The 26,509-nt window shown below is 32.6% G+C and overlaps 4 protein-coding genes across 4 annotated transcripts; 1 reads left to right on the forward strand and 3 right to left on the reverse strand.

The window, feature by feature from the left end:
- Window positions 1-2,348: 2,348 nt before the first annotated feature.
- LOC123894391 (O-glucosyltransferase rumi homolog) lies at window positions 2,349-6,394 on the reverse strand. Its single transcript, XM_045944386.1, has 6 exons — window positions 6,007-6,394; window positions 4,503-5,023; window positions 3,808-4,000; window positions 3,655-3,719; window positions 3,357-3,567; window positions 2,349-2,888 (listed from the first exon to the last, which is right to left on the reverse strand). Exons 1-6 carry the CDS (start codon window positions 6,178-6,180, stop codon window positions 2,505-2,507), a joined length of 1,548 nt encoding a protein of 515 aa, XP_045800342.1. The 5' UTR covers window positions 6,181-6,394; the 3' UTR covers window positions 2,349-2,504.
- Window positions 6,395-11,465: 5,071 nt separating this feature from the next.
- Window positions 11,466-16,284, reverse strand: LOC123894393 (tRNA-specific adenosine deaminase TAD1). The gene is made up of 10 exons (XM_045944389.1): window positions 16,029-16,284; window positions 15,809-15,929; window positions 14,839-15,026; window positions 14,631-14,711; window positions 13,718-13,831; window positions 13,147-13,316; window positions 12,982-13,058; window positions 12,785-12,904; window positions 12,335-12,422; window positions 11,466-12,228 (listed from the first exon to the last, which is right to left on the reverse strand). Exons 1-10 carry the CDS (start codon window positions 16,171-16,173, stop codon window positions 12,118-12,120), a joined length of 1,215 nt encoding a protein of 404 aa, XP_045800345.1. The 5' UTR covers window positions 16,174-16,284; the 3' UTR covers window positions 11,466-12,117.
- A 1,193-nt stretch (window positions 16,285-17,477) lies between these two features.
- On the reverse strand, window positions 17,478-22,096 carry LOC123894394 (GDSL esterase/lipase 1-like). The gene is made up of 5 exons (XM_045944390.1): window positions 21,519-22,096; window positions 20,994-21,115; window positions 20,014-20,226; window positions 19,332-19,590; window positions 17,478-17,862 (listed from the first exon to the last, which is right to left on the reverse strand). Exons 1-5 carry the CDS (start codon window positions 21,787-21,789, stop codon window positions 17,627-17,629), a joined length of 1,101 nt encoding a protein of 366 aa, XP_045800346.1. The 5' UTR covers window positions 21,790-22,096; the 3' UTR covers window positions 17,478-17,626.
- Window positions 22,097-24,306: 2,210 nt separating this feature from the next.
- Window positions 24,307-26,509, forward strand: LOC123896209 (PKS-NRPS hybrid synthetase cheA-like). Its single transcript, XM_045946626.1, has 2 exons — window positions 24,307-25,581; window positions 25,721-26,509. Exons 1-2 carry the CDS (start codon window positions 24,307-24,309, stop codon window positions 26,507-26,509), a joined length of 2,064 nt encoding a protein of 687 aa, XP_045802582.1.

The following is a 26,509-nucleotide window of genomic DNA, read 5'->3' on the forward strand; positions in this document are numbered from 1 at the left end:
ATATGTATAATTATAAAGTTGGAATTGCATATTAAAAAACCTGTGTAGCAGCTCCACTTGTCACTAGAAAATCTCTGTCATTGTATTCAATATTGACCAAGGGTTGAGAAATTTACACTATCATTCATTTGTGGAGAGAATGAAACGCCTTAGAGGGATTTAGATTAGGTTTTTTTTTTTTTTTTGGTAAGGAGACTTAGGTGGTTTGACTAGGAATTAAATTTCAATACAGATTTTTATTTTTTAAAAATTTATTTTTTTAATAAACAAGAACTTAGAGTATATGAGCTTCATATTTTTTTTTTAAAAAAAAAAAAAAATTTTAAGATAATAAACAATCAGAAAATAACTTTAGATTTTTTTTTTAAAAAAATCTATAGATTCTTCAAAATAAAATCATTTTTTTATTCAAAAACTTAAACAAACTCACCCAATATCTCATGTTCAGCGTCTTTCTGTAATTTCCTGTCAAAAGAAATTTTTCCTGCAAAAAAGATATTCATCTCTTTAATTCTTTTAGCCAAAACCAAAATTTAATCACTTATATCTGGCAGCGGGGTGTCATTAGGAATGTTAGTGCTTCTACGTGTGTGTGTGGATTATGGCTTGAGTGAGCTGTACTGCTCACTTATTTGGTTATTGTAATCAAATTTTACCAGGTTGGTATGATATTCTTCGATAGTAATTGGGTGTTGAGCTGGTGCCTCCTTGTATTGTTTTAGGAATTTTTTGAGGCTTTCTTGGGCATGGACATGGGTGAAAAGATAGACTGAGTGGTTGTTAATTTTAGATACTATTGTGTGGACTATTTGGAAATCATGAAGTAACGTCTTCTTTTCTCGCCTTACCTTATATTTAGTTGAGTTCTTGTAGAGAATACTTCTGGTGCTTATTTGTTTTCCTAAACTTTCTCTTTTACACTTTATGTTTTTATATTTATAAAATATATTATATTTGCCATTTAGGATTAGGGTCTCCAAGTCCTTGAGACCACCACTAATAGCGTGTTACCCATTATGAGTGTTTATGTTGTCGCGTTACTTTGAAATAAATGTTCATTCATTGCTTTAATATAACCATTGTCAAAATTCATTTGTGTTCGTGGGATTCAATTTGTGTGGACTTGCACAGTCGGCAAATTCAAAGTTGTCCGATTAAAATCAGATAAATTGTCCAATCTTATTTCGACGATTTCAAGGTATTAACCCTTGTGGCAAGTGTGAGGTGATTTAATTCCACATTGCTTAGAAATATGTAGGTTGAAGACTTTATAAACAAGAAGACCTATAAATTTAATGTCTTAAGGTTTTTGATAAAAGTTCGGTGTCCAACTCACTTAATTATATGGTTGCCCTGAGTCCAGTATGGATGATCTCTCTGGCGACTTCATACTTTTTCATGGCTCTACAATGGCATCAAAGTCGATGGTTCGACGAAGGGTTCAACCGCCTTCTTGTCTTAAAAGTCTTCCTGATAAAGATGGTCGAGCAGTGTGTCTCGTTGAGTGCAGCAACAATGGCAACGACAACAACAGTGCAAGTGTATGGACAAAAACAGCTTCCGTCTGAGAGGGAGCATAAAAAATTGAATGACTCGTACTTAGAAAAATGGAGGTTAAAGACTTTATAACACCCATAAACCTAATACCTTAAAATTTTGGGTAAAAATGTAGTGTCCAACTCACTTATATGATTGTTCTAAGCCCAATATGAAAAATGCCATGTTCGCGCTCTTATGACCCATACTAACTCCACTCAACTAATCTAATTCCATGTTTGAGGGGCTAAATTGTTTTAAATTTTTACAGCATCAGCATTGCTATTTGGTACGATGGCTGTACATAGAAAGGCAAAAATTGCACTTAAAAAGAAAAAGACAAAAGAACAACCACATCAATTTGGCATGCGGCAGAAAACACGGGATGGTTGGAATTAATTTAACGTCATGATGTAGTTCTTGCATTTCATTAGATTTTATGATTTCCATTTTATAGCAATAAATTGCATTTTTGTAGTAGCATATATTTTCTTTCTTTCTTTTTTTAAATTTTTTTTGTCAAGGAAGTCTAGTGGCTAGAAAATTCACCTTAAAGGTGAATAAGTGGAGTGTTCCGGGTTCGAACCCGGGCTCCTGTGCGATGTCCCTACCAATTGAGCTAAGCTCATGGGGACTTTATTTTTTATTTTTTAAATCTGAGAAAATTTAAGCCTCTGATTTATTTTATGATAAATATTTTATTTATTTTTCTTGTTATTTTAAAAATAACTGACTTCAAATTATTTAGGATAAAGCATTAATCATGTAATCTTGGAACCTTTGCAAATACATTAACTAGAAAAACAATAATGTGAATTAATTTCTGTTAAATATGAATATATGAGTATAAAAGAAAATAGCAACCATGATTTTCCCCTCAATTTTTAAGGGAGAGAGTGGTTCTGAAAAAATTGAGGAATATTAATTAATACAACAAAAGCAGCTAAAAAAAAAGTTACAACTTACAATTAAGCTAAAAGTTCATCTTCCCAATTTTTTTGTTCATTGTTTTTATAATATTCATCTTCCCAAATTTCTACTTGTCTTGTTGAATTAGCTTTTCTCTCTAAAAGTTCTTGTAAAGTGAAAGGATCATATGGAGGAGGAATAGTGCATGGATTTGAATCACTAGGAAACTTCACCATTGACTCTTCCATGAACTTCCTTTGTGTACCATTTACATCACATGCCATTGTTTCAGAACAAAATTCCACAGCTCCTTCAGGTATTGTTGGTTTGAATCTCAAGAGTTTTGCATATTCATTTAGTAGATGAAACATGTAATTGTATACATTGTTCATGTCTAAATCCTCTTGTATGAATTTGCTAGCTGCTTCTCCCATTGCTTGTGCCTAGAATGTAAATTTTAGGGAATGTAAGACATGTGATGATGTAACATAAAATTTCTTATATCTAGTTAGCCTTCCACTATTTCTAAAAAACCGATTCCATCTGGATGCACCGTTTTAGATAAAGGAAAAAAAACTCACCTCTGAAAAGACGTATTCAGAGAAAAGTCATAGTTTTTATTTGTTTGAAACGGTGCATCCGGTCAGAATGATTTTTTCATAAAGAGTTGGAAGGGATAAAAACATCTCTCGTGTCATGTTTATTTTATCGTGTAATTACTTTTGCAATAGTGTATCAAGATAATAAAATATGATCGAACGCATGCGTAAAAAAAATGAAGAGACATTACATATTACTATACTCAAATACTAAATATAGTGAGAGAGAGAGAGAGAGAGAGAGAGAGAGAGAGAGAGAGAGAGAGAGAGAGAGAGAGAGAGAGAGAGAGAGAGAGAGAGAGAGAGATTGACCTTATCAGCATGTTTGTTGCCCCATTCAACAGCAAACTTAAGAGAGGTGCATTTACTATTGTCTCTAATAGGCCAATAGTGTTGTAATGGATCCATGCCTCTGATGAAAAAATCATAGAAATTTGGCCTAACATATAATGTCATGGAATCACAAGCCAATATGTATTTTTCACTAACAGACCAAGCCCACCCTTCAATGTATATCTTATACCTATGACAAGCCAACAATGCACATATATCATTAAGTCAAAAAATGTATGTAAAAATTCCACTTTACCAAAGCATATTTTATACATACCTATGGGTGCATTGGTCCCCTAAACTGGATTTCTTGTAACCTTGAGTAGATTCTTTCACCCAATCCTATGACACAAACATATAAACAATGAATTAATCTTCCTTTGATGTGAATTATTGAAAAACTTGATTCAACATTGATTAAAAGAAATACTTGTATATATAGGCGAGTGTTCCATTCATTTTTTGATGTAACATTGCATTGTAGAAGATTTTGCCTAGTTGAAGCAACATGAGGGTTACCCTTCCAATAAGCATAAGGTACTCTATCCTTCCAATTGCTCTTTTTGTTCCCTTCTTTTATATCTTTAAGGGTCTCTTTCCATGGTTTTATATTTGTCTCTGCCCTGTTATAAGTAAAAATGTTGATTAGCTAGATGTTGATCTCCTATAAACTTGTTGGGAGTAAGTCTTGAGTGGACACAAAAATTTGATAACAAAATTTGAATACACACATACTTGTAAAAAGATAGAAATTAAACGGAAAATAATGAAAATTTATGTATGCGCTCAAATAATGTGTCTAAATGATTATTTTCACGTAAGAATTATTCACTTGTTAGAGGAACTAAAATTGCATAATTTAAAATCTAGAAATAAAAAATGTGTGTGTATGTGCGCGCGGGGAGTGGGGGTGGCTGAAATTGTGGATTGACCAAAATAGAAAGATAAAAAGTGCACTCATACAATTAGGATAAATCTGATCGTTCCATCTTAATCTAACGTTTCAGATTGAAAGAAAATTTGATCGAATTGCATGAATGTTTTAAATATGAATCGTTGAAGGATGCATTAGTGCATACAATCCAAATGTATCAAAAACATGATGTAAATGAAGTTAGTACTTACCATCCCCAAAAGGACCAATCAGGAAACACAATATCTAAGCTCCATTGATCAGAACAATATCTAAACAAAGGAGGTGGAGAAGCATTTGGGCCTTGAAAATTATCCAAATGAATAACAGGCCTATCTTCACAATCAAACATAAGTTCCAAATCAGGCAATTTTCCAGGATACAACCTCAATAATTGCAATATACCCCACAATGTAAAAACATCTCTTGTTTGAATTGACTTTCTATACTTTTCCACATACAATTTTCCATCAACAATCACAACCTTAAAATTTGCTGTTCTTTTTGCTCCTTCTAACATTTCTCTTGTAACCCCTTTTTCTTTCCATGGTTTTAGATCTTCATGGATCCATCTAAAGTATGAAGGACAAATATTGCTATTTTGATTTGTTGGGTTATGTTTTGTAGGGTAGTCTCTTGGACATGTTTGTGTCTCATTGTTTTCTCCTTTGATGCATCTAAGTGGAAATTCTTGTTCTTTGTATTTGTTTTGATAACTCCCTGCAATTATGTACTTTAATAAACAAAAAATTTAATATTAGTTTCTTGTTAAAATTATATTTGTATGTGACAAAATTCTTAAAATTAAAAACTAGCCTAACTTAATTTTATAAAACCAGTTTATACTTTATAAGATAAAAATTATTTCTACCTATAAACTTATGTCAGGATACCGCTCATCTGATGTATGAATGTTAATACTTCCAACTTGTTGTTGTGAAGAGTTCTAGTATGATCAAGGGGACTAATGTAATTCTAATGTTAATCAACAATTAATAAAAAAAATATTCTTAGATTATGTGATTGATGACATGTCAATAAAAACTTATGTGTGGGATACAATTAGGCTCCAAACACTAGTTTTATTTTGTCATAAAACAATAGGCTCAAGTCTAAAATTTTCTTTTCCAATACCGCATGCTTAACATATATATATATATATATTTCAATTGATTATATTCTATCCTTTTATGAATTTATTTGAGTTTCCTACTTTTTTATTTTGAAACAGTCAAAGTATATATGTTTTTCTTTCTCCTTGCATTTCTTTAACTCTTTAGCTCAAATCAATTAAAAAGACAAAATTTCTATCATAGTATCTCTTGGAAAAAGATACCATAGTGATATATAAGTCACCAGAGAGACAAATAAAATATAACTATTAAAAATAGTTTCAGCATATTATAACTAATGCTCATGAACAATTTGAGCTCAGCTACTTGAATTTTCTACCATGGTATTGATGATGCATCAATATATAGCACAATTGATGAGGAGAAAAATTTATAAAAAATATATTTGCATATTATATCTATGAGAAAAAGTTGAATTACAAACAAAAATTATCAAAAGAAAAAATGAAACCGTTCTTAATTTTTAGCGACGAAAAAATTGAAGATGAAAATATCAAATTGGTCTCTAATTCCGTTGCTGATTCAAATTTTCTTTCAATGATATAAAGAAAGCTATATATGATTATATGCATAAATAACTCACAGTATTCCAGGCTGCAAAATCACAAAAAGTGGCTACAAAGCAAAACAAGGCAACCACAGTGGTGGTGGTAATTGCTGTAACCTTAGCCTTCTTGGAGAACATACACCTCTTTTGATGATTAGAACCGCCGCCGCCGCCGAAAAGTTTGAGATATGTTTCATTATCCTTGTTCATGTTTGAATTGAATCAAGCTTCTCAAAATCTTGTGTGATGAGGAAATTGTGCACACATGAGAATCTCAAAAAGTATATAAGATGGTGTTGAAAGGGAGAGTGGAACTATGGATGTAAAATGAACATGGTCTTTGAATTCTATTAATCTTAGTTCTAAGTCTAAGTTTGTTTGGTTTAAGTCTAAGTTTGTTTGGGTGAGTCTAGCATATAGAGGTGACTAACTAAAATATATATATTAAAATATATAATGTTAATTACACGTATAAAATATAAAGACTATTCCACGTTTGTGACCTTTATTTACTCCTCAATTTGTGCTACAGTTTTTAAACGTTTGCAAGCATACAAAGTACAAACAAACAAGACTTGAAAGCTCAAAATGCATGGGTATATACTTGGTTGATTTGAGTCCAATCTCATATACAATAATACTCTTACAAGTACTTATGAGCATAGTTCAGTTAAAATGTAGCGATTGAGATTTCGATCCTAAGGTCGGTCCTGAGTATATATCTAGGGTCCAAGTTTTTTTATATATCTATTATATTATAAAAAATAATACTAATTTCAGTTAGTCTAGTCAACTCGCGAACAACAAATTAATCGGTAGAAGTTTTACAATCTCATCCTGTAGAACATTCTCCATTTTCCATTTTTGTTATGCAAATTAGTTAACTTCTATTCGGCAAAGCTATCAATTTTCAGGTGTTAGTTTTTGTACTTTTGTGGTTTATTATTTAAATTTTTTTCTCTTCTATTTTGGAAGGTGTAATAATATTAGCCATCAATTTATATTTTTGTGTTATTACTATTTTTCTATTAAAATATATTATATTAAATGAAATCAATTATTTTTTCATGTTTTGCCTTAGATTTATAAAATGTCAGAAATGTGTATGTCTTGGTACAGCCTTTTTTTTTTGACAAATGGTACAGCCATTTATAATTCTTGCATTATTGTATTAAAAAAATGTGATTGGTTCATGTAAAAAATAGAAATATTTAAAAATAATTGTTCGGTTATATACATGGACTTTGTTTCCTTTGTTCTCAATTAATTAGGCACTATTATGTTACGTGGACGGAAAGGTACCAAAATGTAGACTGAAAATTTTCAGTATTTATTTATATACTACTGGCTAGTCAATTACTTCATATATATGCCAAAATTATTAAGCAAACTTTATTATAATTTTTTTATTAGGTTAAGATTCACCTAGTAGTCTAGCTAAATATATAGTCAGATATATCCACGTGCTTGCTTCTTTTAGGTTTTTTTTGCATGATAACATTTAAGTATGTTTATGTTAACTTTGAACTAGCTAGTTTAGTGATCAAGGATCTTTATAGTGAAAAATATATACAAAAATAAGCCAAAAGAGAAGTAAAATAAAAACTTGATTTGTGGTTGATGCTCCTCTAAGAAATCTTTCCCTATTTTGCTTGCAATTCCAGCTTTTGACATGATTTATTTTGCTGAACTAGATGACTTTGAGTGTACCAAAATTAATTGGAGCTTTATGTGCTTGATTTATAGTTTATATTTAAATGAATGATATGTAGGAAATATAGGATGGTCTATTTTTATTCAATACATATAACAAAATTATATGTATTTGCCGTTAAAAAAATTTAAATTCTAATGACGATATATGTCGTTGTTCCAAAGCATAAGTTAATGATCATATGTGATCATACTCATTTTTACGATAAAAATAATGACTTAATTGATATCAGTTTTATTAAAAACCAAAAATGAATATGTAACTTGTTTGGAACTAACATCAATCATGTCATTGTTTTTAATCGTAAAAATAATGAGAGTCATAAATTTTTATATATTTTGGTAAAAAAAGTCATAAATTTTTACTTCTAAAAAACATTGTCGACGTTTATTAAAATTTTTAATAGTTTTTTTTTTTGGGTTACAAATTTTTTTAATAGTTTTAAACATTAATTTATGGTAAATCACTTATAAATTAGATGGTTCACTTATATATGTAATATGTGGTACAAAGAAAAGTAGCACACAATTAATTATTTGATTAGTTATGAGCAATGAAAAATAGCACACCGTTATTTTATAAAGAAAAGTAGCACACAATTAATTATTCTTAGGTCAATAACCTCAAGGCTTGATAGTCTTCTTTCTCACAAGCCTTGTTTCATTGTGCCTACCCAAAAAAGTTAGGTCCATTGCATTTTGAGCACGCAATTGTTTATTGCCCGATAAATTTGGTTAACTCCTTAATTCAAAGTCAACAAAGTTGCAATTTTTTTATTTTTTACAATGAGTTGGGATCGATCAATCTTATGATTTTTTTTTTTTTTGAAGAAGCCAAAATGGAATATATTAACACAAACAGCCTCCCCAGCACAAGACGTACCGAGGTAGACTAAAAAAGTTTACAATAGAGTCAAAAAGATACAATCACAATCAAATCATACAAGACCCAAACACAACAATGGACTAGACCACCAACTATGGTAGTTCGAAGCTAACGTAATACTCGTCGACTTCAACCACCTAAAAGAGAAAAGCTTGATCTTATCCAACAAGAGATGAGGTGTGCTTGTTGAGCCTTTGAACAAACGATGATTTCTCTCTGTCTATATCACCCAAACACAAACTAGCCAAAGAAGCTGCAGAAAAGACTGTCGCCTAGGAAGCACCGACACCTCTATGATTAGGCGTGTCGCGGTGTCCGACACGTGTCGGTGTCCGACACTCGTATGACACTCGTCCGACACGTGTCGGATAGCTCATATCGGTGTCGGAAAAAATTCAATTTTTTCTTTAGTTTGACACTCCTTTGATCGGTGTCCGACACCTGTAAGACACTCGGATGACACGTGTCGGACAAGTGTCCCGAAAAATAATTATTTTTTCTTTGCTTATATTCTCTTTAGGCACATATTAGACATATCTACCAGAGTTAAAGATGTGTAGAAACAACAATATTGATCAATGAGGGATTGAAGACATTACATTTTGATTACGATATTTTTAGTTTTTTCGATCGTAGATGGATAAATAAAGGTAAAATACTATCATCTCTTGTTTTAAAATTTTTTTTAAAAAATAACTTGCTCAAATTAGATGTACATGTATATATTTTGATTTTCAATTTATATGTTTTATAAATATGTAGCGGTGTCGGTGTCCTATATTTTTTACATTAGCGGTGTCATGGTGTCCGTGTCCGTGTCGTGTCGCGGTGTCCGTGTCGGAGTCCGTGCTTCATAGATCGTCGCGCTCGAGATACACCTGCGGAAGTTGTAAACTGGACAAAATGATCACGCAAAGTAATAAAATCCATCGGTAAAATGCCAACCCACGCACGAACTAAGTCCCAAAGAGAGCCAGCAATGCTACAAGATAAAAATAAGTGATGGGCCGACTCAGTCACTCCACATCCAAATACACAAGAATCAGCGGTAAAAGACAAAACATCCAAATACACAAGAATCAATCCTATGACCTATATCGTACTACCCAAACTTCTCATCATTAGATCAAACCTATTAGAATTGAAGGAGTGTTTGTTAGCAACAAACTCTCTTTTATTAATTAAAATTAGGATATTATGTGGATTTCATATAAATTTAGTGAAATCCATGAAAGATTGTATTGAGTGTACTAGACGTAGTTCAACTGATAATATTGATATTGACAAATTAGACAATTTCATTTAAATTTGAGTTCAAAATTTTACAGTTGTATGTATGTATGTACATTTTTATGGTATTTATCACTTCACGCATAAATGTGTTGAAAAGTGTAATACTTAGCTCACTATTCTCGAAACTAATATAATGTTGACATGTTGTTAGCTCATTTATAAATTGGTTTAAAATAGGCAACAAAGATTGGTTTGGTTAGTTACCGAGTTAATTCGTATCACCCAAAAATTATACTTAACATAAAATATTTGTGAAAATATTGCGTAAGCCTTGAGACTTCTTCTGACTATGGTGAGTCTCTGAGATTCAATCATATAAACTTTTATTAAGAAAACAAAATTAGAAAATAAAATCGGTATAAAAACCATTAATTGAAATGATTATTTTATATTAGCTTTTTCATTTTCAAGTATAGCATTTTTTTTTTATCTATGGATTTATTTTAGTATCCCAATAAAGACAATCAATCCAAACTTTCTCGCTCCTATTTAAAATTTCCTTTTTGTTTTTAGCAAACTTCGGCAGTTGGGCGGCATATCTTGTCATGTCAAAATGGCAAGATTCTCCAACATCAATCACAAGACTTAGACAACAATAATAACTAACAAATGAATTTCCAACAAATATACTCTTGAATATCTCTTTACCACATTCTGCAGGGTTTAATTTGCTTGCACAATTACTTAAATATTTTTCATATGAAGATAATGGCCTTGGAGCAGGATTAATATCAATTGATGGACCTTCAGAAGGTGCTTGAGGAAGATTAATATCAATTGATGGACCTTCAGAAGGTGGTTGAGGAATTTCAGAACACAAAGATGTTTTGAAAAACAAATTAAAACTAATCATAATGGTCAAAACAACATAAAAGCCATTAAATGTTGTCATGGCCATTTAGATGATGAGAGTTTAATTAAAGTCTTGAAAGAATATTTGCTTAGGTGAATGATCATCAACTTTTTATACTCTCATAATTACGTTAAACAATATTTAATATATTGTTTTTAACTGTCATAAAACAATATAAGGTTTGTTTTTAACTTTTCTAGAAACTGAGTTTTATTGTTGATTTTTTGTATAACTTTTCATATTAAAATCTCATTTTGTAACTTGCAAAAATTTATGTTACCTTTTTTAAATAATATTATTTTGATTTATTTAAAGTGAGACAAATATTTTTATTCTAAAAGTTCCAAAATGAAAAATGACATGTCAAAAGTATAAGATACAGTTAGGGACCAAATTGATAGCAAATTGTTAAATTATAAATACTTGCTTCATAATAAGTAGTTAAATATGTCCCCATGAATATAGCTTAATTAGTAAGAACATTCCATGTAAAATGCAAAGACCAAGGTTCAAACTCTGATACTTCCACTAGTTTACCTTTAGGGACATTGCATGTCAAAATGCAGGGACCGAGGTTCAAACATTGATACTCCCAGTATTTTACTTTAAATATGAAATTCTAGCAACCAGACTAGTTGACAAAAAGATAAATGGTTTAATATATGGACTAACTCAACGATATAATAGGGTCCGGAACCTTTTTCAAATTTATAAAGTCAAAGACCTTCATAATATGGTAGTAACTTGTAGTGCAATTAACACAAAAAGGTATTAATAAAGCTAAAAAATGTGAGTTGCATAGATTATACAACGGTCTTGAACAATATTGTCATCTATAGGATCCCAGATAAAGTCCTCTTGATGTTCATTTCAACCATGGTGAATTCAAAGTCAAAGTCTTAGAAAACATTAAGAGTGTGTTTGGTTACAGATCCATCTTATTTTTCTTGTGTCCCATATTTTCTAAGGATAAGACTCAAACAGATTCCACGGATAAATATAAAGTATTATGTGCCGGTGCCATAACACGAATCACACACAAAACAAACAAGGATATGTGTGGTACGCAACTTTTGGATGGCACATTCAACTACCAACTATAAGCTCTCCACTTTAGATAGGTAATTTAGGCTATGTTTGGGAGTTAAGAGGAGAGGAAAGGGGACAGAAAGAGACGAGAATCCCTCGCCTTGTTTAAAAGAGATGATAAACTCTCCAAATTGGGGGAACCGGAAAAAGCAAAAGGTCAAGAGTGCTTTGGAGGGTTTTTTAAGAAATCTCCGAACGCTTTTTCCTCTTTTAAAAACTGACAAACAAGAGGAGAGATTATCAATATCATAAACCCTCCCCCTAGTCCCCTTCCCTCAAAAACCACGCTCTCAAACAAGGCTTAAATGTATTATTATTTTGAAATAGGGAATTTCTCGCAGTCCAAGGGTTTCACGAACCAGTTACTAAAAGGTGGCTTCCCTTTAAAAAGTTTAGAAGCTAAATGATATTCTTCAGCTCCATCCTGCAAAGGATTCATCAAGCAAAAAGGTGAAAAGGCGAAGACAAAAAACATTCATCTCCTCTGTATATAGGGATGACATAAACTAAACTATTATCGCATGAAATACCTTAAGTTCTCGGTAAGTAACCTCGTTGTCCAAGGACCTTGCCGAGCACTCTTTTCTCAATGACAAGAAAACCTCCAACAGTCTCTTTCTGAAAAGCAATTACAGCAAGTGAGTGTTTGACAAGAAAAATATCTCCTAGGAGCCTGTTTCGATATAGGCTTATTTGAGCTTTTCTACTGGCATAAGCACTTGTTGTGATGCTATTTCAAAGAGCTTTTGGAAACAGTTTATGACATATCTATAACATATTTCAGCTTAATTCCACAAGCTCTTCGTAATAGCTTATGAAAACAGCTTTCAGCTTATATGACAACAGTTCAACTTTATTTTATATTTTGTTATAGAAATAGCTTATACAAAAGCACTTATATTATAAATGTTAATGCTATAAGTACTTGATTGAGCTATTTATCCACCAGGTCTAAGTCTAAGTACAAATTGACCGCTTACTTGCATAAAGACGACTCCGTTGATGGATAGAGTGCCCCTTTTGCAGATGTACCTTGCTTTCTTCCAGTAGTTCCAAGGGTGACTTCATGTAAGCCACATTCATTCCAACATATAGAATACCTGCAAATTTTAAGCATTCAGATTCAGCTAAATGCGACAAAAAATATACAGTAATATGAACTTTTTTAAGCAAGTACCCGCATGTCAAAGTGTTAGCAGAACTCTCAGATTGCTGAAAATCCTTTGGTGGTACTGGGGCAGCGAAAAATAATGGCTATATACGAAATGAAAACCACATAAAAATCAGTGTCCTACAATTCATTCTTTATCTCAGTCACAGATAAACTTAATATTCCACAGACCTGGTTCACTAGAAATGGAGATGTTAGCTCGTTCTCCAAGTGTCGAATACGATCATACAATGCACTTTTCAAGTTATCCTCCAAATTAAAATTTTCAGGACTGATATGCGGCAGACCAACAGTAATTGATGAAAGATATACAGGTTGGAGAAAGTACGAAAGCAAAGCTCCTGGTATAACATGAACCGAGTTATTATATTTAACCGAAAAATGTAATCATTCACACTTATTTTACTTCACATTTGAATCCACATATAGTCCAATATTAGATCAACATAAAGCTCGAATTCATGTTTTCAAATATGACTGACTACCTCAAACTTCACATCTATGCTTACATTTAAACTATAAACATTTAAGAACAAGTAAGATTTGTAATAAGTGTTTCATGTATGTCCACAAACACCTACATTCACACAAACACCAGTATGATCCTCAGTGTCAAAAGTGTTTCATGTATGTCCAGTAATAAAACTGTTAGTTTATAGCAGGAACATTTGCAGAATAACTTTGTATATGATTTTGAAACAACTACCGACATACAAACAACCTCGGCTTAAGCATATCTAACCTTGAACACCGACAACGTTCCAACGAGCTATCTTGTCAGAACAACTAACTGAAAGGGTTGTATCACCCCGACCTGGCTTCCTCTGGACCATCCCTATTTGTTTTGAACTATTAACTGGAATGAAAGGCAAACGTATTTCTCTTCAGACCACTAAAAACAACAGTTAATCTTCAAATTAAAAATATACATTGAATATAACATTGGAAAAGGCCACTATGGTATCATATTGCATAGATTTATCATCAAAGAGCATTTGTTGAAGAAGAATAATAATAGGGAAAGAGATACAGCGAAAATATTTGCTATTAAGAAAGCTCTTAGGAATTTAAATATTTTGGTTTAATTGTACGTTTGGTCCCTCTATTATAGATAATGTGTAATCTTGATCTTCCAGTAACTTTTTAGCAAATTTGATGTTTCAATCTTCTAATTGTTGTATTTAAGTCTATCACTTTTATTCTTACTTACAACTCTCACATTCCCATTTTCTACTTTAAATTGATTAAATAGTTTCTCCCCTTCTACAGCTCAAAACTCGCCAATCAAAGCAAAACATTTCACTCTAAATCAAAAGATTTCAAATCCTTCAAATTCTATCAATTGACAAATTACTGTATAGTGTATATACCATAAATCCTTCAAAAAACAAAAAAAGTATATACCATAAATCGATTATAAAACCCTAAAAATTTGTTTAAAAATGAGAAATGAAGGGTTCTAGCCTAGGTGGAAGAAATTTGATAAATTTTGAAAATAGATGTATTTTATTGGATCAAAAATTTGAGGGACAAAAATAACACGTAGTCCAAAAGGAACCAAAAGTACAATCAAATGTTAAATATTTTCTTAATATCAACTATCTAAGCTTTCTCTTGGACTTAATCAATCATGTTATACATAAAATTTAGCTTACTTAATGATGAATGTGAACCATTTTCTCCTAAAGGCACACTTTCCGAAGGAGTGACAAGCGAGCTCAATGAAGCATCTCCACCTGCAAAATGCAACACAAAAATAAGATTACCCTTGAACCTAACTCAGATAGTAACAAACAAAAGAAGGATTTTGATGACTAATTGACTAGAGAAAGAAAAGAGGGGGAAAATGATGAATTAGATTACATGGTAACTGTGATATGTACATATGTAATTTCCAACCACTTCTCAAGGTATATTTCCGTTTGTCAAGACATCCTTGGTCCAACTCAAATGCTAAGTTGTCATCATCAACTTTGAACCGTTTGCATCCATTGCTAGGTCCAGACTTGCTACTAGTTTCAGAAAGATATTGAATCTGTGTATAGAAGAACCTGGTGTAAATAGAAACAAATGAAATAATATCTTCTCACATTACAAGATGTTATGGTAATCGGCAACCACAATTTTAGAGAAAAAATAAAAAAAGGTTTGCAAGTCTGGTATCGGCTGCGACATCAAGTATTTTGACCTCTTCACAACCGTGATCTATGACGCAAGGACACTCCTCAAATTAGGCATGTCCCGGTGTCAAACACCGACGCATGTCCGATCCGACACCGACACATGATTACATTGAATTATGTAACTTTCTCAAATTATTATCCATGCCAAAGTGTCAGTGTCCATGTTTGTGCTTCATATACCGCAATTGAAGCTGCATCGGTCACATTTAACACATCAACTATGACTCTCCTCAATATGAAGAATTCCTAAGCAACCGCGATTGAAAACCTTGTTGAAAACAATGAATTCACTACCTAATTTGTTAAAGAACTATTGAAAATATGCAATATAAAAGTATGTATGTAGCTCCGACATTGCAATTTAAAGGCATGTCCGACACATATTAGTGTCCGACACAGACACATGTGAATGCATTCAATTATTCCATTTTCTAAATTTATTATTGGCGCAGACATGTTAGTGTCTGTGTCGTATTTGGTGTCTATATTGAATTTGGTGTCAATGTCTATGTAAATGATTCATAGGTATATAAGAATACGATACACAAACAAGTCTATACTATGATACTATCAATATTCAACAGAGTAAGAAAAAACATCAAAATATTAAACAGAACAACAGAGAAAAATGAAAAAGAAATGTAAGAAACCTGATCAAAGCTCTTCTAGCAATAACTTCAGCATGAGAATCATGAACAATATCACCATAAGGACGCAAAAGAGAACGTCCAATACATTTTGTTCCAGTTCCAAGTGCAACAACCTTCAATTCTAAAACCCCAAATAAAAAAAAAATTAATTTTTTGATTAAAAATTGAAAATTGGTAAATGGGTATTGAATAAAAAAGAGAAAAAATAAGAAGAGAGTACCATTGGAAGGAGAAGAGAGAAAAAAAGCAGCCAAAACAGTTACTTCACGGCCTTGAGGTTTACCTTTCTTTGGAAGAGAATTGTATAAAGAAATTACCTTTTCTGATACCCTTTGCCCCAAACTGTTTTCCTCTGAAGAAGCCATAGATATGGCTTGGCAGTTGGCAAGTGCAGTGAAGATGGTGAGCGCCAGAATCTCAGAGAGAGAGAGAGAGAGAGAGAGAGAGAGATAGAGAGAGAGGGGTCAGTGGTGACTACTTGATGTTATGGCCCCCAACTATCTTTTATAACCCAAAAAAATTCAATTTTGCTCTCGATAAAAATTAAAAAAAAAAAAACTTTGGTTAATGGAAACTGATTTTCTTTTTAAAGCAAAAAAAATTCGGTTCGTAGAAATCGAAGTTTTTATTGAAGGGCAAAAAAGTAAAATTCAAGGAAAAAGAATCATGTGGGCCTAAAGAGAAAACATCGACTACTCTAGACTTGGGCTTACATTAGAGGCCCAAAATTGATAACTTGCTGAGTTCTTCTTTTCGCACTCCTTGAACTCCTCACGCGCCCCTTAGTTGCCAATTTTATCCCCTCGCTGGTTTGGGGTGAAGGGTGCAAAATCTAGAAAAACAAATTTTGTTATTTAAGTAACGAATTGAGTTCGCACTTTAACCAACAAATCTTATAAAAATATTTTCATAAGGCGTGAAGGAAGGGTGAGAGGGACAAAAATATTAGATTTTATAAAGTTTATTATTTAAGTAGCGAACTCAACTAACTACTTAAGTAGCCAACTGTATTTTTCCAAAAAAAAAAAAAAAAAAAACTTATGGAAACAACCAAGATTTGAGCAAATGTGTGCTAACATCTTGTTCACTCACCAAGATGTACCCGGTCCACGTGTTAGGCTGACATAGATTATGATAGAATATCCTAGCGATCGGCGTTTTCCTATAAGAAAAAGCATTCCCACTTTGATATTTTTGAAACTTTAATAAAGTCTTTCTCGTGAAAATTTATTTTAGTCCCTAAAAAAATTGAAGTTCAATGTGACAGTTATTTTTGAGATGACATAAATTTGATAGACAAATTAGTCTTGATGAATTGACATTGATGTAGTGAGATTAACATTTAACATACAATGTAACATGTCCTGCTAACATGCCACAATTTGAGTGAAACTTTACAATTTTGGTGAGAAAATACAAAGGAGCTATGAGGAGGGAAGGATGAGGATCTTCTAGAAAAACATTTGAGGAAATAATATGTTACATCTATACCCTTGAAATGAAAGAATCTTATAATTTAAAATAAATGAAGAAAGTGGTTTAAGCCTTTAAGGGTTAAGATTAGAGCATTGAGAAAATGTGAGAGGAAAAAAATAGAAAGATCCTTTCTCAAGAAGAGAAAAATTAAAAATATCATTCATGATTTAGTCAACAGCCAAGAAAATGACACTTTGTATAATATTCTTATTCATACATTTACACATCAAAACAACAATACATTTGTTTTGTCTTCTAACTAATACAGACAACTTTATTCTTTAATATGAACATGTATGTTTTTTTTTTACTATGTGAACATATGATATATGGATGGTTGAACTATTCTTCAAATAGTGATTTAAGATTGTATGGGCCACTTATACTCAGATTTCCACTCCACATAAATTGGGAAATAATCCTACTAGCACTTTCAGTAGGATGAACAGCATCAAAGAACACATATTCAGAAGGATTCTTACATAAGTCATAATCTTTCACTTCTCTTTTACCTCCACAACTGTAATATCCTTTATAAGGGCCACTTCCACAGCATGCCACTCCTCCTTCTTTCAAACCTTTTCATCATTAAATCAAATTAAGCCACAAATATTACAACTATACACAACTTAAAATCAAATTAAAGATCTGGTATAACGTTAATTAAAATACAATTATAAGTTCAATAATTTTTAAGGAATACTCTATACTACAAAATTCATCGTTGAATTGAGATGAATTAACAAAATTTGATATATTTGATTCATAATAGACCGAATACATTAATTTTATATTGATGACTGCTTTTCGCCCTCCCCCCTCCCTCTATGCATTGTTCACATTAGGAAAAATGTACCGGAAGATATCTTCCAATAAAATTTACACTACCGAAAAATATCTTTTGATAAATGGGGAGTTTCTGATCAATTTAAGGGGAGTAAAGAGCAGCTGTCTTTTATATTGGGTCCATAATGGACCGAATACATCAATTTCCAGTTTATGCATGTCTCTTATAAACATAACTGAACTATTTAAAAATTTGGCTAAATTGCACTTTTGATCCCCTAACTTTCACAAACATGTGATTTTGGCCTCCTAACTTTAGCCCCTTTGGAAAAAAGCTAAACCCATTGATTTTGACCAAGTCAACGCATGCGTGAACAATGACTCACATGCACATCATCATGTTTTGCCACGTGGATAGCGACTCACATGTCATGTAAGCATATGTGGCAAGATATATATGTTGATGTAGCATGTAAGTCACTGTCCGCGTGTGCATTGACTTGGTCAAAATCAGTGGAGTTGCAAAATGGTCTAAAGTTATAGGACCAAAAGTACTATTTTAAAAGTCAAAGATTACAAATCGCAAGTTTATAAAAATTTGCGACCAAAAATGTAATTTAGCCTAAAAAATACTCCCTCCGGTCCTATATATAAGGAACACTTTGGAAATTTTTTTTGGTCCTTTTTATAAGAAACACTCTTTAAATTTATTCTTTATTAAATCGATAATCCCTTATATACCCTTATTAAATTGTATAAAATGCAACTTATTCCAATGTTATGCATTAATTACACAGACACATTCCCAAAGTTAATTTTGGAATAACACATATCATTTTAGAAGTTTTAATAAAAAAAATAAGCCTCCTTGATATGTGTGTTTTTTCAATGTGTTCCTTATATAGAGGACCAGAGGGAGTATATAATATGCCATTAAAGTATGTTGAGATTTAAGGTGTCTGTACATAAGATTAATATGAAAGTTTATAATTATAATTTATTTAAGGGTAGATAGGTCAATTTCATGATGCATATATATTGGTAAAACTCTTTTTCTAATTGATTGAAAAATCAATGTGAGTCTCTGACTTTGAAAATAGATATCACATGAAGTGTTGAGACCTATCTGAATTTCACTAAATTAAAGAGCGGGTGTTAGAGAAAGTGTTGAAAGTATTGCTATCACTTCTTCTCTTAAAAGTGCTAATAATACCAAATTTGAAGAAGTGCTAGAAAATAGAGATATGATGACATGACCTACCAAATTTGGAAGGGTTGTTTATGACTTCAAACGAGACATCAAAGAAATTGAAATATGAATATTTGAATCCTTTGATCTGTTTCCTTAACTTCTCAAGTTCCTCAAAAAGCACAATGTTATGCACTTTGGCAGGTGCTGAATACTCTTCAATGCAAGAACCTGATTTAGTTCCATTTACAAAAGCCTTGATGAATGGAAAACAACCCTTAGGTGGTTGGTTAAGAATCCCAAATTTCCTCCCTCCTAGATCATATATTCCCTGGTTAAGAAATTTAGAAGATGTTTGGATAAGCTTAATTAAATAATAGTATAAGCGCTTAAAATATAAGTTCATTTATTTCAAAGCTTATAAAAATAAGCTGAAAACAATTTTTAGACATATCTTATAAAAAAAAAAAATTATAGACATGTCGTAAGTTGTTTCATAAACTATTTTCATAGACTATTATTGAGAGCTTATGAAAATAAGTTGAAAAACAATTTATAGACATGTCATAAACTGTTTTCATAAGCTATAATAATGAGAAATTATTGAAAACAATATATAGACGTGTCATAAACTATTTGTGTAAGATTTCTCAAACAGTCTCACAAATAATTATGTCAATACTTAAGTTCTAATAAGTTAATCCAAGCATGCATTTAAACAAAGTGGTGCAGAATAAAAGTAAGATTGACATACTTTGATGACAGTTGTAAGATTACCAACTACCATGGATACATATTTTTCATGAGTGTATAAGCTGGAATTTTCTTGGAAATAATCATTAACTCCAATGTTAATCAAGTAAACAGCTTTGGATAGCAGAGTTGTGGTTTCTTTATTTCCATATCTCTGCCTCAATATCTTCTTCACATTCTTAAAATAAGTCAGTTGAGTCTTTAGATCTATCACCTGAAAATATACCAAAATCTCATTTCATCAAACTCACTTAAACACAAATGACATAGATAATCATTGAATAACCGTATTATTTATATTGCATGGTTTTGGTTTATAGGTCGCTTGTGTAGCAATACTAGTGTAGCTTTCTTTGACGTGTAACAATCCCTTAACTTGCTTTAGTAGTTTATAAGGGGATTGTCTTTTGAATTGTAAGTATTGAGTACCCCTTATACTCCTTATAATTCAAATTTTACTTATAAAAAAAAATTGAATAATTTTTTATCAAATACTTACGCAACTCATTGTTGGATTGATAAAAGTTACTATTTTCTTTTTGTTCTTTAACTCTAATTCTTAGAGAAAGAGAAACATAATAATTCGAAATTTGGTAGTAAGGTTAAAAAATTGACTAATATATACATCATTTAATATATCATTCTTTGTGCATTTAATAAAAGAGATTTACTTCTCGTGCTTCCTCAAAGTCCTCATTTGCTCTCGAAAATTTCAAAAATACCTCTCTTACTACTTAAGTAGCTAACTCAGGGGCGCAAAACATCCTAGAATGCGAACTTATAATATAGGGGACGAAGGAAGAGGGAGATATACAAAAATATTAAATTTTATAACGCATTCTAGGATGCAAACTGCTTTTTTTTAGTTTCTCAATTTTTGCTATTTACACACTCGCATCCTACGTTGCAAGGGGGTAAGATTCGAAGTCTGGATGGCACGAGAAGAAAGACTCTTAATAAAATTAGCAACATAAAACAAACCAATCCTTGATGGGTTTCTACTAAAGCCCCAGCTCCAGCTGATGCAAAATTGATTCCATTAACATATTGTTGATTACCAGGAAATAGATAAGGTTGAATTAATGGCAACTTAGCATACTCAGCTGCAATAAAGTAATTTTATTAGAGTGTTAGTTTGTACATGTAAGTTGAAAACCATTGAAGTAATTAATTAACAAATAATACCGATAAAGGCTCTGTTTTTAAATAAACAACTAAATTAAACATGCATAGTTAAGTGCATATGTTTAAGAAAATTCTATAACAAAAGATATAATCAAACCAAATTATTTTTATATAATTCATAAATTTTCTTGATAAGCTATTATAGAGAGCTTATGAAAATAAACTCAAAACAACTTATGAACGTGTCAGATTATCAAAAAAAAAAAAAACTTATGAACGTGTCATCAGTTACTTCCATATAACATCTTCCAAACAATTTCACAAGTACTCGTGTCAACACATAAATTCAAATAAGTCAATTAAAACAGAAACATATCTTACCTACAAAATCTGGAATTACTCGTCCATCAGAGAATCTACCAGTTGGAAAGTTGAAGAAGGTTTCACCATACGGTGAGTAATTTGCTTGATCATCAGTAGTAGTATTGATGTAATTATTGTTTCCAACATCAAATAATGAATCTCCAAATACAAATAATGCAACATGTTCTTTTGGGAGACATATATTAGCAAGGCACCTTGTTGGAATTAGAATACCATAACTTAGGAAAAAAATTAGGAAACAAAAATGAATTTTTTTTCTGGCCATCATAGTATAATTTCTTAATTCTTAGTAGATTATACTTCTACTTCTAACAGTATATATAATCAAATAAGATAACAATATTTATAACTTTCAAAGTACACATGGAATTAGTATGAGGGTTGAATATTTCCTCTAATTAATGTGTAAAAAGTCTAACTAAAAATAATTAAAATTTATATTGGAAATTTTGTTGTGATTGTTATGAAACTTAAAACATTGCCAGCAAGGATACAAATATTATGGTTCCGACTCCTTTAAAATGTGATTCATTTTAGATTATAATTTTTTTTGAACAGGCAAACTTTACATTAATAAAGTGAATAATATTAAAAGTATATATTATAGATGCATATCATAACAAATTATGAAGTTCTTCATGTCATAACCATTAATTTTCTTAGACACTTTACTAATTTAGAGGATACAAATCAATCGTTAGTTGATTTAATGGTGATTGACGCTGGACTTAGTAGAGAGGATCACGATTTGATCACCCGCAACTGCTATTAAGAGGGGCTGCAACCAATTGATACCAAAACTACTCTCAAAACCAAGCAATCCAGTTAACTAGTGCTGAAAATAAAAAGAAATTAGAGACCAGGGTACAAAATTAGAGCATCTCCAATAAGAGTATCATAGGTTAATGATTCGTATTTTAATTTTTTTATCATTGGAGTTCCATGACGTGACATAGAGAGTATCAAAATCGATGATACGGTATCTTATTTAAAGTACCGTATCATCAATTTAATATCATTAATTTCAGTTAAAAAAATAAATATAAAAGGGACCACTTGTTAATAATGTATGATACCCACATGATATCACACCATTGGAGCAAAATATGTATAAGTTGCATAAGTATTACCTGACATTATATGGACCACTTATTAGTAATGTATGATATCCAAAGTGGTATCACCATCGAAGACATATTATTATTTTTGAATATTATGCATCTTAGAATATTGTTAATGAAGATTTCCATGAAAGCAACTGAACCTTTTGACTTCCTATCTTTCAAGCCAACTTATTTTGAAGCTCTGTTTTTATTGATAACGAAAATGTCGACAAGTATATATATTTTTAATTAATAACTTGCGGTGTAGGTGAATTGTTATTTTTTTGTTTTTTATTTGATTTTTAAAACATAGGTTTTTGTCAAAAGAAAAACATAGGGTTTTTTTTTTTATAAGCAAAGAAAAACATAGGTAGATATCGTTTGAAAATAAGTCGAATGTAAAAGAAATGAAATGATATTTTCTCTCCCCACCCCCCACGTTTCTTTTATACCCCCCTTAAATCTCAGTTTGCCCTTCCAAAATGACCAAATTTTCGGTTAGCAAATTCGGGCTTTACGAATCGAAAGAATAAAAACTTCGAGTTTTAAAAACCACTCGCTTCCTTCTTCGAGTTTTACGAATCGAAGTGTGTTTATATAGAAAGCAACCTCTCACATTCTTCATCACTTTCAATACTTCATCCCCACACTACCAAAAGAGATCCCAAAATCCAATCCGTTTTTCACTCAAATCGCTGCTTAAAATCAAGTTTGGAACGTTTGCTAAGGGTTGGAAGGCGATTTGAAGCACAATATTAAGGTAATCTTCCGTTTAATTTCTTTTATTTTCAACTGTCATATATGCTAGGTTGGTAGGTTTCTGACACAAAATCGTTCGATTTATAGAAATCGAAGGAATCCTTCGGTTAATACGAATCAAAATTACTGGAACTTTTGGTTTTGTGTTGGTTTAAACGTGTTTGCTTGCCAAGCCTAACCGAAGGATTCGTTCGGTTGATACTAACCGAAATTACTGGAACTTTAATTTTTGCACTGTCTTTACTTGCCTTGACTGTCTGTTTTGCTTGCATTGCATTGCCTTAGGTCTATCTGTTTTGCTTGCATTGCCTTGGCTGTTATGGATTATAGAATGTGCTACCAATTTTATATGTATTAAGTATTATATGTGGCTAATTATGTGTTTATCCCTCTTATATTATGTAGTTATGGCGGGCAAACGAGAGCTTGTGCTAGGTATCTGTGCCCCGGGAATTGTTGAGGTTCCGCCTGATAAACCTCCATCTAGACCTGTTGCATATGAGATTGATACATCGGAACATTTTTACACAGAAATGGCAACCCCTGACCGAGATGAGTTGATTAGATGGGCTCGGGACATTGCCTTAAAGCTAAAGTTTGCAATTGTAATTGGCAAATCCGACAACGGCAGCGATAAGAGGAAGCAATATTTCAGGTTGGATTGCGAGCGGGGAGGCCGGTACGTGTCAACAAATAAGAAGCTAAAATCTGATCAAACCGGCACGAGGAAATGCGGCTGTCCATTTCGACTCCGTGGTTATTGTCATGCCGATAAAACATGGCATTTGACCGTTGTAAACGGCAAACATAACCACGAGTTGGACAAGGCAGTTGAAGGCCATCTCATTGTCGGTCGTCTCAAACCGGAAGAAAGGCAATGTATGAAGGAAATGTCAAGGAATCTGGTTCCGCCTAAGAATATAATGTCCACATTGAAAGATAGGGATCCAAACAACAAGACAACGGCAAAGCAACTCTACAATTTAAGTCATCGATTAAAACTTAAAATGAGGGCATCAATGACTGAAATGCAACACCTCTCCAAAAGACTTGTCGAGACCGGGTATTTTTTCAAACATAGAACGGTTGTTGCAGACGGATCCGAACATGTTCAAGACATTTTCTTTGCACATCCTAAATCTATAAGTTTGTTCAATTCTTTTCCTACTGTGCTTTTGATGGATTCGACATACAAAACAAACAAATACAAAATGCCGTTATTTGAGATTGTCGGATTCACATCAACTGGGAGATCTTTCAATGTTGGATTTGCTTGGCTTACCAATGAAAGAGAAGACAACTTCACTTGGGCTCTAGAGCAGTGTGTCAGTCTCTTAAGGAATGAGGATGTTAGACCGAAGGTGATTGTCACCGATAGGGATTTGGCTCTGATGAATGCAGTTTCTGAGGTATTTCCAACATCGGCTGCAATGGTTTGTCGTTTCCATGTAAAAAAGAACGTGAGCTCTAAGATGAAGGAAATTGTGAAAATCAAGAATGGAGAGAATGAGAAGCAGACTGATGTGTGGGATCAAATCACCGATGCTTTTAATGATGTGTTAGAGTCGCCAACGGAAAAAGAATATGCTGAAAATGTTATGGTATTTAGGGAGCTTTGTGCGAGATGGCCAAAGTTTTTGCGTTATGTTGAAGAGACTGTCCTAGACACTGATAAAGAAAGGGTTGTCAATGCTTGGGTAGACCAACATATGCACATGGGGAATCACACCACGAATAGAGCTGAATCATGTCATGGTGTGTTGAAAGGTTACTTGAAGGACGGTAACGGTGACTTGGTGAAAGGATGGGAAGCGATAAATAAGATGTTGATAAGTCAGTTCACCGAAGTACAAGGTGAATTCGGTCGGAGTATGTCTGTTGCGGAACACAGATACGATGATGATCCTCTTTACGCATTCTTGTTTTATAAAATCTCAAGAAAGGTTATGGATCACATTTATGACGAAGCAAACAGGGTCGAAGAATGTGGTATGGATAGCAAAAAGTGTGGCTGTGTTATGAGAAGGACATACGGGTTGCCATGTGCATGCTTGATTGCGAAGAAGATCAAAAATAACAAACCTATCCGACTTGATGAGATTCACCCTCAATGGAAGAAACTGTGTTTCGAAGATGAACCGGCACCGGGCGACGTGGCTGACGATTATGCTTGCTTGGCTGAGTGGAAAGCAATTCAGGTTATTACACCTTTATAAATATAATGGTTACATTTCGTATACTTTTTTATTATGATTTTAATTTTACATTATGTGTATAATGTTACACTTTGTATAAAATTAATTTTAATGAGTTTGATTTTTTTTTCTTTCTTTGTAGGAACGATTAAAAACAGCCGATGTTAGCGTGAAGAATGATATTAGGAATCAACTTCGTCTCATTGCATATCCAGAAACCACCTCTGTGAAACCTCCGCTTCAAAAGGCAAAAACAAAAGGTGCTAGAAAGAAAAAATCAGTTCGTGTCACAAGATCCACGAGCAGGGATAAGTCTCGGTGGGAGCATGTTGATGATTATATTGCAGCTACACAGGCATCTCAGTCGAAACCAACAAAGTCAAAGTCGTCGACTTCACAAACAGTGCCTGAGGTGCCTAAAGAACTCGTCATCAGTACTTTGACTCCAGCACCTCCAGCACCTCCTGAAATTCCTTTTATCAACCATATGCCGAAGTTCATGCACCCATTTATCGAAGATATTATTGACGTTGAAGGTGACGGTTATTGTGGATACCGTGTGGTAGCTTTGCACCAAAAAGGAAATCAGCAAGATTTTGAGTTGATCAGACTGAACATGGAGAGGGAGTTGAGATTGCATAAGGAATCATATGTGGAGTTGTTCGATACTGAGCGTTACAAGTATGTCACGGATGCACTTTTCCCACCACCGAGAAGGAGTAAACATGCTTTTGCAACCAAGGACAAATGGTTTACTTTTCCGGATATGGGTTACGTTGTGGCTACTCATTTTCAGAGGGTTGTTGTTCAACTATCAAATATGGAAAGGTGTGGAGCATCTAGAACTTGTTTCCCATTGCGTGGCAGGCAAACTTCCATCAGACACGTCAGACTTGGATTCCAAGATTATTTGCATCGGCGCGCTCGCTGA

The sequence above is a fragment of the Trifolium pratense genome, linkage group LG7, assembly GCF_020283565.1.
Source record: "Trifolium pratense cultivar HEN17-A07 linkage group LG7, ARS_RC_1.1, whole genome shotgun sequence".
Classification (NCBI taxonomy): Eukaryota; Viridiplantae; Streptophyta; class Magnoliopsida; order Fabales; family Fabaceae; genus Trifolium; species Trifolium pratense.

Bases quoted from the DNA above. Each gene is read 5' to 3' on its own strand.
- LOC123894391 (XM_045944386.1), bottom strand. From the start codon at position 6,180: ATGAACAAGGATAATGAAACATATCTCAAACTTTTCGGCGGCGGCGGC. The intron at 3,720-3,807 runs GTATTTCTTTTA...TTTGTGTCATAG, and splicing joins ACACTCGCCTATATATACAA to GATTGGGTGAAAGAATCTAC. The intron at 2,889-3,356 runs GTCAATCTCTCT...TTTACATTCTAG, and splicing joins GCAACAAACATGCTGATAAG to GCACAAGCAATGGGAGAAGC.
- LOC123894393 (XM_045944389.1), bottom strand. From the start codon at position 16,173: ATGGCTTCTTCAGAGGAAAACAGTTTGGGGCAAAGGGTATCAGAAAAG. The intron at 15,027-15,808 runs GTTTCTTACATT...TATTTACACCAG, and splicing joins GCTAGAAGAGCTTTGATCAG to GTTCTTCTATACACAGATTC. The intron at 14,712-14,838 runs GTAATCTAATTC...TGCATTTTGCAG, and splicing joins GTACATATCACAGTTACCAT to GTGGAGATGCTTCATTGAGC.
- LOC123894394 (XM_045944390.1), bottom strand. From the start codon at position 21,789: ATGATGGCCAGAAAAAAAATTCATTTTTGTTTCCTAATTTTTTTCCTA. The intron at 20,227-20,993 runs GTTTGTTTTATG...GTATATTTTCAG, and splicing joins TAGAAACCCATCAAGGATTG to GTGATAGATCTAAAGACTCA. The intron at 19,591-20,013 runs GTATGTCAATCT...TTTCTTAACCAG, and splicing joins ATCTTACAACTGTCATCAAA to GGAATATATGATCTAGGAGG.
- LOC123896209 (XM_045946626.1), top strand. From the start codon at position 24,307: ATGTCCACATTGAAAGATAGGGATCCAAACAACAAGACAACGGCAAAG. The intron at 25,582-25,720 runs GTTATTACACCT...CTTTCTTTGTAG, and splicing joins CTGAGTGGAAAGCAATTCAG to GAACGATTAAAAACAGCCGA.